The following is a 10,893-nucleotide window of genomic DNA, read 5'->3' as shown; positions in this document are numbered from 1 at the left end:
GGCAGACTGCATCGCGTCTGAAGCTTGCCTGAGCTGATGGGAGTGGATAGCCTAAGTGTTAATAGAGAGATGGAGAGCTGCAATAGGTGTCGGGGGAGACTGTGGCTAGGAAGGACCAGTAGTTGCGCTCGGGTCACATGCTCATGTGACAACAGCTCACATGCGTGGCTGACGCTGGGAGGGTTGGAAGGATGTCTCGGGAGCCGCTTTTGTTCCTACCCACTGTTCTCATTGCTGTTTGAGAATAATGTCTTCAGCACCAACAAGCTGCATCAATCTCGGTTCCTATTTGCAGGTTTTTATTGGGGTGAATTGCCTGAGCACTGACTTCTCCTCCCAGAAAGGAGTGAAAGGTGTCCCGCTCAACCTCCAGATAGACACTTACGACTACGGCAATGGAACCAGCCAGCTGGTGCACCGCGCCGTCTGCCAGATCAAGATATTCTGCGATAAGGTAGAACATTGCTTTTCCACCAGGTTGTCCAAGAGGAATTTTAAACTGGTGGCCAGTGACTCCAGGAGGAAAAACAGAAAGGTTGTGAGAATCTAGAAGAGCCTAGAGGTCAGGGCTGAGGAATCGAGATGGTTAGCCCCCTCAGCTGAGTGAGACGGGATAGCGGGGATGTGTCTGCACTGCTGAGGCCTTTGTACAACAGTCATTAGAAAGTTTTCCCTATGTCAGACCTACATGGGCTTGTGCCTCATAATAAACCCTGGTTTTGACAAGTTTTTAAAGAGCAGAAGAGATGAGAATCCTTCTTCCCCAGCCTCAGATATCTTCCCATGGAAAAACTTCTCACAGCTATTTTTGTCTGCATTTTTCATTTCTGAAAGCAAATTTGTTTTTGTTTTTAAATTTATAAGTATCAGAAAGTTCTGGATGGCCTGTAGAAGGTCTCTGAGGTGAGCGTTTTTTAATAAAGGCTGCCTTTACCTTAATGTGCTTACCTCCCAGAGATGGTCAGTAAACCCTCTCTTGCCAATGTTAGAACTGTCAATGTCCTAATTTTTGCCTTATTGTCCCCACAGGGAGCAGAGAGGAAAATGCGAGATGATGAAAGGAAACAGTTCAGAAGGAAAGGAAAATGCCTGGACTCCAATAACAATGGTCAGTGCTAGTGTTTGTTACCTGATCCAAAGCGTGTTGAAATCCATGTAGGCTTGTCCGTTAACTTCCACAAGATCTGGCCCTGGGTATTTCTAAGCCTGATGAAATCAGCACCATTCAGAAATAGCTTGTCAGGCAGGTCCTTGCCTGGCCTTCTACCAAGGCTCTCAAAGCCCTTTATTAATAGTAACCAACCTTTCTGAATTGTCTTGGGGTCTTGGCAGGGAGCCTTCCCTGGGGGAGACAGCACTGGGCAAGCCCAGAAGACCTGGTTCTGCAGGGTCCCGTCTTTTTTCTAATATTTCTGTTGGGAGACCTTGGGCAGGTGCTTTCCCCTCTCTGCATGTAGTTGCCTCTTAAACTGCCATCTGAACTGAGATGAACTGGACTTTCCATCTGTAGGTCTGAAAGGCTGTTTGCTCTCTGGCTTCAGAGGGAATGAAATCACGTTCCTGAGGCCAGAGACTGACCTCGAAACCCAGCCAGTCCTGTTTATCCCCAACGTCCATTTTTCAAACCTGCAGAGGTGTGGCACGGTAAGTCCTTTCAAAAAACAACCAACCTGTTGCCCTCATCTGTCACCCCCATCATTTCCAAACCGATCAGTCCCCAGACATGACTTGTGTTATGTAAAAAAACAAAACCAAACCACAATTCTTCTGTGGAAATGTGGTGAACTTGAAGACGTAGCTGACAGGAGTGGCCTAGATAGTCATGCAACAGCGATGGGCAAGATAACCTTTCCAGGTTCCTTCCAGCCAGATATTCCTGTGGTTTACAGGTATCATCTGCAGCTTCCACAGAGGACTGGAGTGCTAGCAAAAATATCAGCAGAAAATGAACTATAGAAAAATGCGACCGTATCAGTCCCTGCATGTGTGGGACATCTCTCACTTGTCCTCTGCCCTTCTCTATCCCCCCGAGCCTGAGGAAACCTAGACCCAGCGTCCTTCAGAGCTCATCAGTATTCCCTCAAGAAACAACTGTCTCAGTTTGTCAAAAAGGGGGGAAAAAGCCATCTGTGACAATACTGTAGCATCCTATTGCAGTGGCTGCTGCACTGATGCATCAGCATCAAAACCAGGGACTAGAAGAATCTGGTTTACAACCAAAGAACTCGCTGAGAAACTTGGTCCTTGATCCCAAGCAGGTTATGAGGTTTGACCTGCTTTTGGGTCTAGCTAGATATGTGTTCAGGCCTCTTCCAGGCAGAGGAGGAGAATTTAGACAGGTTCTTTATATCAGGTTTCATTTGATCTGAGAAACACATACGGATGTTTGGGTTTAATTGCGTAGGAAAACTGATGGACTGGGAGGAGGGAAATCATGTTTAAAATGTGCCCACGTTGCCTTTCCCCCCAGCTTCAGTGGCACACAATGATACTGTGCAAACTAAAAGATCAATGTTTCCTTTCCATTTCAAGGTGCTCCCTCCTGCTGTTCCCAACTCTGCAAACAGGTAAGGATGCAGCAGTTTGTATTTCCCATCCATCAGCTGCTCTGTTTCTTTGGGTACGTCATGGTTGTTTGATATCCATAGGCAGTATATGTCTACAGGTGCAAAATAACACAGCACAGTGTCTCCCTGATGCCCTTGAGTGCCAAAATATGTGTTAAACTTTGGCCTAGAATAGACTCAAGGGATGCAGAAACACAGATACATTTCTTTTCCTGTCAGTGAGCCACTCCAACGTGAGTCTGGTCCATGACTGTCCTGCTGTTCTTATTGAGACAATGTTTGAAAGAGGGGAAAAAAGAGATCACAGAACTACCACTGAAGGGTGCAAGTAACCAGAGGCAGAAACTGCTGTAAAATAAACTGGAATGCAGTAGAAATCACACTTGTAATGTGTCTAGAGGGGGGAGAACGAGTATTTACCCTAGGCTTGATCCACTGTCTAGTGATATCAATAGAGGAGCAATGACGTGGAAGTGCAAAAGGCTTTTGTTTATGGTGTGATATCAAAACCGCTGCCTGCACTCACTGATGTCCCCGTATGCGATAGGCAGGAAGTTGCAACTCTGGTAGACACTCTGCTGCCGTAATTACAAAACCGATACTTAATTGCTGGATGTTTGTTGGAGTAATTGGTTGTTCAGTCAAAAGTTCAGTTGCTGGAATTGTTTTGTTCGCTGCTATTGTTCTGTCCTCTTGAGAGTATTGTATCCCTTTTGCTTAGGCTGCCCTTGAAACGGAGTGGTGCCTCGTTCACAGATGAGTTTGACCCGATACCTCCAAAGCAAACCAAGGAAGAAGATCCTCAGAGAGGTAAGCCCTGGGATGGGAACTCTTCCTGAATGTAGTGTTTCGTTTGAGTCAAGTAACCTTGGATCCTGAATTACAAGAGGCCACATCGCTCTGAGAAATGCTGTAAAGAGCCCTGATTCAGTGCTGTGCTTTATCTCTTTCAGTCTTGCTGTATGTGCGGAGGGAGTCAGAGGAAGTGTTTGACGCTCTCATGTTGAAGACACCAGATCTCCAGGGCCTCAGAACAGCTGTAAGTGTTATCAAAAAACTGTGGCACACGAACAAACTGCAGATAAAAGGGCAATGGTACTTGGTATATAGCAAGCTGGACATAAGACTGCTTGTATCTCATGTCTGCTTTCTCTTGAGAATAGAAATGGAAATTGTGAGTAGCAGGTGAATTCTACCCATAGCTCCTGGCATGGGCTGTGGTGTTAGTGCTACAGCGGGGAATAACACACGTTATGGGAAGAGGTTTTGTTCAGATCAGAATATAAGTCTCCTCTTGTGACAACACGTTCATATTTTCCGTTGTAAAACACCCTTTCCATTCCTAAGGCTGTAGATGTGCAATCTGAAGCCCATTCTGGCCTCATGCTGGAATTCCCTGTGTTGTGTTTGAGGAGCACACAGACATATTTCTGTGACGATTATCAGCAGCATCTCCGATAACCCACCTCTCTTTGGAGATTGCTGGGAAGGAAACAAACAGTAAACCTCCCAGATTTGGGGTGGCTTTATGGCTGCACTTTAAGCTCTGTTGGTTTTACAAACTTTTAAAAATAGAGAGTTTGAAAAATGTCAGCACAGAGGATTCTTTGCCATCTTCTCCCTCCCCCATCCCTCACCACAAAGAGTCAATACCTCTACTGAAAATGCTTGTGAAAAAGCTACCAAACTCCTGTCATCCTAAGACCGTAGCTGTACTTGCCTAGGAGAGGTCTGCCGGAAAGCTTTGCAGATCAGCTAAAACCTAAGCAAAAGCTGCAGTCAGATGCACCCACAGCAGACACAGTCAAACACTTTCTGTAGTTTCTCTCGCCTTTGGATGCATCAGCAAAGGAAAAGCTCAGCGCGCTCTGTGCCCAGCTGGTTGAAGCATCGAGCCCCAAACAGGCCAGGGAATGAGAGAAAGAAAATGAAGATCATTTCCCCCAGGTTCCTGGCCTGGCAGTAGCCGGCAGAAAGAGAACCAAGGCCAAGCTGCAGCCTGCCCATCTGCCCACTGCGGGACAGAGACATGTTCAGATTGTCCTGTTCAGATCATTGCTTCGGCCCTTTTTTCTTGAGTAAAAGGGAGGGGGAATCCTTTGCTGCTGAATACCCCTGGCTCAGTGTTATCTTTGATTTTTATCATAGGAATTTCATTTTACAAGTACAAAGAATTGCCATGTTTTCTCTCACAGATTTCGGAAAAATATGGGCTTCCTGAAGAAAGCATTTATAAAGTCTACAAAAAATGCAAAAGAGGGTAAGCTAATCTCTCATCTGCTTTTATGCCGTGCCTCTAAAACCCCATTCTCTTTGGTACCCTGCCATAGGCTGAAATAGCGTTTTAACGAGATAATAAAAAGTAAAGCCATGTGAGTCTGTGCTATTTGGAGCATATAAAACTCAGATCTTTCTGGGCTTTAAAGATTTGGGATAACGCTTGTTTGTATTATATTTGTTTGGAGTGTAAAGTCTCCCAGGAAAAGGAAGTTGGATGAAGGAGGAATTGTTTGGGTGGTTTAATGGATGATCCTTTGTGTCTTAGTCTAAAAGCCGGAGGTTATGGAGAACTTATCTTACTGCCATCAGAGAGGTATAAATGTTTGCTTCTCCAAACCAAGTGCCTAAATGTCCCTGGCTCAGAAAGAGCCTGTACCGGCTAAATAAGAGCATGGGCAGCCCCGGTGGAGAAGGGGGGAGAGCTGAAAGAGGAGTGTCTGTTCCCAGCTTCGCCATCCCAGCCCCGGGCCAGGGACGTCAACAGGAAACTTCACACTCACTGTGGGAGGTGATGGATCAGACCCTTCTGGGCACTGGTGGCTCTTGTGCAGCCCCAGTACAGAAATGCAGGTCCCACTTGAGACACTTGTCAGGCGCTGCTGGGAGAAGGCGTAGCTCTTTGGGGGGTGACAGGTGGGGTTTGCAGTAAATGTGAAATGGCTTCTCAAGTGATTTCAACGTGGTGTTTGTTAGTGACCGATCCATGTGGATCTCCCCCATGGCTGAGAGGGAACGCTGCTAGTTTGCGTGAGCTGGGGACCAGCCGCTGAGTCTTCCGTGGAGGGCGGTGGTCTTGATGTGGAGCCAAGCGCTACTTTCAGAAATGTTTTCTGGACTAAGAACTCCCTCAGGGTTGTCCCCATCTCTGGCGGCGAGTTCTCCCTTCAGCCGATGGAAAGGGAACGACTCATAAACTCCCAAGTTTATTTTCATAAAGCTAAATCCAGAGCCCTTCTTGCAGAGCGAGCGAGATACAATCAGGCTTTGCAAGCAGCAGTGACTGCCTGGGAGATGAACTCATTGTTGTTGCTGGCCCTGGTCCAGAGTTTGAGCATGGGGAGAGATGGGCAGAAAAGCAAGGCTGATGACAGGTCCCGCGTTACGCAGCCCCGCTGTTCTCACTAGCACGGCCCCCCAGAGAGGTCCTCTGCGTAACAAAACAAGGGAACAGTGTCCTTGGGTTAGTCCAAAGCTCTGCTTCTGCCTTTGCTTTCTGGTGAGAGCGAGATGAGAAAGTCCTAAAGCTCCTCGGATGGGATCTTCCAACTCGTTTGGTGTCGCCATAACTCGATCCCCACGGGACTTAGCCTGTTTGCTGCTAGGAGAGCAGAGCTGAAGTGAGGCTTGGAGGCAGTTGCAAGGTGGGAGGGGGAGAGGCAGTGGTTTCTCCTCCGTGCTGTGATGTGGTGTCACTGAACTGGGAAGCTGTTACAACCCCCTCACCTCCAAATCTACAACTGAGCAACCTTTCCCCATTTAGGAGGGGTTTTAGATATGGTCCTCATTTTAAGATTATGGATGGGCCATAGTGAGGTATCCGAATTTGTCAGGAGGCTCTTCCACCTGTCCTGAACTCAGGGCCCTCAGCGCTGTCAGATGCTGCCCATCCACTAGCCCCAGAAATGGAAATTTTCTCCCCAGAGAAAAAGAGCAACACTGGTGGCCTCAAGAGAGGGGTTGTCCCCTACACCTTCGGTCAGAGAGTGCCTCAAGTCTGATCTTGAAGAAGAACAACTGCGAAGGACAGGGGCGGGCAGTTTATTATTGCAGCTTCAGGACTGAGCCAAAACTCAGGTGTGTCAGCTGTGGTGGTGGCTTGTGATGTGGCGATCACAGGTCATCAGACTGTCATCAGACAACAACTCCTCTCGGGTAACTCCAGCTTGGGCTGGAGTTTTCTGAAGCAGCTGACTGTGAGCATCTGCGCGGCAAGAGAGATCCAAGCGCTGATGAGTTTGCAGGTGGACCAGGAAGTGGCACTGCTTCAGGGGAGAGGCCACCTATACTTTGTTTTGCTTTGGTTTTGTCCATTACTTGATCTGATAAGTAGTGAATGTTGTTTAATAATGATTGGGAGGGAAAACAGGCAGATGTCCTTTCCATCCCTTCCCCAAAATGGAGGAGCAAAGAGGTCTCTAATGAGAAGAAAAGGCAACACCTGGAAATTAGTCTGACACCTAGTTTGATGAAAGCTGGACGTGACTGATGCCATGGGTTATTGCTGAAGCGTGGGGGACATACAAGATTTTCTCCGGTCTAGTAGATGGCAGGGTCCGACACCGTTTCCTGCTCCCCCAGATTTAATTTTCCTTCGAATAATTTTATCCTATTGCTCCACCCTAAACAATCCTCTCTTGGTAATTACAGCTTGAGGGCCAGATCTTCATCTGGTGTAAACTAGTGAAACTCAGTGGTACTGCCTGGATGTACAGCAGGTGAGGACCTACTGTCAGCCCTGGGCCCTCTTAGTGTGATGAGCTCATTCAGATGAACTTAGTCTCAGGGTGACTCAAGAGCAATAATAAGTAATTTCGTATCTTGGTGAGGTTTGGTCTAGAAAAACAATACAGGGCTCAGATTCCTAATCAGCGCTCCCTTGAATCTTTTGTGGTTGAGAAATCAGATGGAAGCACGGTAGCAAGAGGCACAGGTGACTTCTCTGGCTTCCTGCACTAAGATAGCCAGAGATAATTGGAGCAGCTCTGTTGCAAGGCTTTTTGTGACAACCCACCCTTGGGTATCCACGCTGTCTCTCTGGGGGCACCTGTCGGAGGCCAGGCTCCCTGGGATCCAGGGCTTGGGGGCCTGGGCCTCTTGCCCCCAGGCAGCCCCAGCACTGCTCCTGTCCGGTGCCGGGAGGTGAGATGCAGCCGTGAAGGTTATGATTCACCGGGAAGACCCCTGGACGGTGTCAGACCCTGTGTCTCGGCCTCCCCCTGCGCTGGGGGGGCTGCCCTTCCCCGAGTGTGCCGTGACAGAATTAATAGCCTGTTGGTAAAGTGTTTTGTGCACCGCTGAAAGGCAGCGCGGCGTTGAGCCCTGGGACAAAGCTGACACCAGAACAGACTGGACACGAGGACAGAGCTCCCACCTTCACCTCTGAAATTTGGGCACGCTGGGCCAGGGCTGTGACCAGCCTGTGATCAAACGGGCAGGAGCCAGTCGGTGCGGCTGCACTGACCTCCAGGGCATTCCCCGGAGGGAGACCAGGGCCCCGTGTTTGTGCTTGTTAAACTGTTAGATTTGTTGGATGCTCAGCCTTTTCGTTTTCTTGTTTTTAATCTTGGCGTGCGGAGCATTGCACAATTAATGCTATTGCCCCATTAATGACCCCAGCAGGAACCTGGAGGGGATGTGCGTTCTGCAAAGAAAGATAATTTGTTCTCTTTGTTTCCTCCAAACAGTTACAAATTTCACATCTGATTTATGGGAACACAGTGGGGTGATGCAAAGCTGCCCCGCTGCTTCCATTACAATAATGAGGGGCTCTTGCCTGGCACAGAACCGCAGCCGCAGGTTTAAGTCAGCTGTCGAAATGTTTCCTTCTCCCCGTGCCTCCATGTGATCGATCCCAGGTCAGAGGAGCTGTGTTGGAGGTGTGCCCTTCGGCACGGGGAGGAACTTGCCACCGGCTGGCCCAGCTGGCTGCCTGCGCTCAGCCTGCCTGCGTGTGTTCCTCGCGGAAGGGGCTCCCAGGCAATGCTCAGGGCACGGCTGCATGGGAGGTCGTTCCGGATGGGAGAAAGGCGTCCTATTCCAAACCACTTCCATCTGCTCCCAAAGCAGTCTCAGCTTGTTCAGAATAACGCACCCCTAAAAGCACCCAGGCGAGAAGCGAGGAGTGAGCAGTTCTGCTCTAGATTCACACCCTGCTGTAATCCAGATTAATTTGCCGGCGTAGCAAACGCCGGGCCTAGGCATGTCGAGGGTAGAATTGCGAAAAGCTCTGCAGGATGTTCCGTTGTGTTGTATCGTGGCTTTAATTGATTAATCACGGCTGAGCCCCTCAAATTGGGTAAGGTGGACGCTGCGGTGCCTTCTTGTGCCTGCCCGGGGCTGTGGCTCCCGGAGCAGCCTGGCAGCGGCCAACCCAGCCGGCTGGCAGGCAGTGAGGGGCGCGGCTGCGGTAACGCCACGCCGATCGGTAACAGGGTAGTAAAAGGCAATTTTTAACGGGAATTTTGTATGGAGACATTTTGGAGAGGGCCGGCCCCCGTGGCGCGAGGCTTTGTCAGTGATGTTATTCCCAGTCCGTGACTGGGAACCCTGAGGGTGCAGTGGTGTCCAGCCCTCCTGGCTAAGCTGCTCTGCAAACCTTTCCATGTGCTGCATCTGACCCAGCCGTTCTCCCTCTCCTGTAGGATCCTGGTGAACATGGACAACAACATCATCCAGCACTACAGCAACCACATGGCCTTTCTCCTGGACATGGTGGAAGCAGAGGACAAGTTCCAGATCATCCTCAAGGAGCTATAAAGAGCCGCAGGCAGCACTTACTGGGACTTTTCTCAAAGCCGGCAAGTTTGACCCCACAGAACTCAGCCTGGTGCCTCAACTTGTTGCCTTTACTTGAATACACTGCCTCTGGGGAGGGCCTCGGCCTCGCGGTGCTGGGCCGGAGACCGCTTGGAAGATCTGTTACCGATGTGAACATGGAACTTCTCTCTGTTGAGTTTATTATTATTATTTTTTATTTTATTTTATTTTATTTTATTCCCTTCTGGCGATGGGCCTGACCTTCTGTTTCACAGCTGGGAACACAAAGCCACACTAACATGGCTGTCAGAGCCTGGGCAGAGGCAGGGGACTGCCTCCGCTCGCTGTTTGCCTTGGCCCGTGACTGATCCAGCCCTAGGCTTTGGCTTTCTCCCAAACCGTCGGTCACGCGGAACCTTCAGACCATTTCCAGCAGCGCTGAGCCCGGCTCTGAGCTTCCCTCTCTCCACAGAGACTTTCACAGATGCCTTGAAAACCCACTGTTGAACGGACACTGCCTGCTGCCGTGCCCCCCGCCCCGCCGTATCGCTGACTGTAAATACCACGCAGGCCTCCATAGCCCTTGTTTATACATTTCTGATGTATTGTTCCTTTTATATTTTATATATATATAAATATGCATTGTTTTATATAAGACTCAGTACGGTGACACAGAGCATTTCAAACACAGGCTGCTTCACATTTCTCCGTGAACTCCTTTTGTAACTGTGTTGTTGGTTTTGTTGTTTTGGACATTCTGTAGTAATAAAGGTTCAAAGACGGAAAGTGAACTGTTTTCACCCAGCTCTGGAGGTTGGAGGTGGGAAGGGCTGGGCAGGAGCCAGGGCAGGGAGGTGACCTCAGAGGCACAGGAGGGACTCCGGCTTCGTTTTGCACTGCGCGCTGCTTAACGGCACGAGGAGTTTGTCCGTCTGAACTGCCTCTCCGTGAAGGGGTGAGAGACGGCAGGCGCTGCCGATCCGCGCACTTCCACCTGCGCAGGCAGATCAGCGCCTGGACTCCTCCTCCACCCTCCCCTCCCGCACGCTGGGCTCTCCCTCCCGGTTCTGCGCCCGCTGACGGCGCTGCGGGCAGGCAGAGGTTGCTGAGCAGTCGTAGGCACATCCCTTTGATGGAGGGATTACCTCACACAGACGTGGTGAAGTTTTACGCCAGTCAAAAAGAAATGCCCTGTTTTACTTCTGCTCGGTGGAGGAGCAGCTCAGCCCCTACCTTTCTGGCGAGGCGGTGTAACCGCCAGCTGCGTACCTTCTTCTGCGTGTGCCGCACATCCTGCACCCCTGTGTCCCCTGTGCCAAAATTGGCTCCAGCTGCTTCCCATTTAGCTAAAAAAATACCAAGGGGAGCCCTGCGTTTTCTCATTAATCCTCTGACCAGTGAAACCCGGGGACTTTCCTCCTCCTCCCCCTTCTTCATCCTCTGCTTTTCCTGTCCGTGTCAGGGGGAAGTGTGCCCGAGTGCCGTGACTGGGGAAGAGAGAGCAGCTCTACTCCCACTGGGAAGGGGGTTTTGAATTGTCAAAACCCATCAGGCTGGTGAATTTTGGATT

The 10,893-nt window shown here is 49.8% G+C and overlaps 1 protein-coding gene across 1 annotated transcript in view; it reads left to right on the top strand.

The window, feature by feature from the left end:
• Positions 1 to 9,323, top strand: part of GRHL3 (grainyhead-like 3 (Drosophila)) — a 17,808-nt gene extending 8,485 nt beyond the window's left edge. The window contains exons 8-15 of the mRNA XM_009332136.1: positions 296 to 454; positions 1,030 to 1,108; positions 1,511 to 1,644; positions 2,533 to 2,567; positions 3,289 to 3,377; positions 3,521 to 3,606; positions 4,763 to 4,827; positions 9,209 to 9,323. Of these exons, the coding sequence (XP_009330411.1) occupies positions 296 to 454; positions 1,030 to 1,108; positions 1,511 to 1,644; positions 2,533 to 2,567; positions 3,289 to 3,377; positions 3,521 to 3,606; positions 4,763 to 4,827; positions 9,209 to 9,323 (762 nt within the window). The remainder of the gene's footprint in view (positions 1 to 295; positions 455 to 1,029; positions 1,109 to 1,510; positions 1,645 to 2,532; positions 2,568 to 3,288; positions 3,378 to 3,520; positions 3,607 to 4,762; positions 4,828 to 9,208) is intronic.
• The last annotated feature ends 1,570 nt before the right edge of the window (positions 9,324 to 10,893 follow it).

Source organism: Pygoscelis adeliae, unplaced genomic scaffold (assembly GCF_000699105.1).
Source record: "Pygoscelis adeliae isolate BGI_AS28 unplaced genomic scaffold, ASM69910v1 Scaffold359, whole genome shotgun sequence".
Taxonomy (NCBI): Eukaryota; Metazoa; Chordata; class Aves; order Sphenisciformes; family Spheniscidae; genus Pygoscelis; species Pygoscelis adeliae.
Note: the sequence above shows the minus strand (reverse complement) of the source record. Positions and strands in the feature narration are given on the sequence as shown.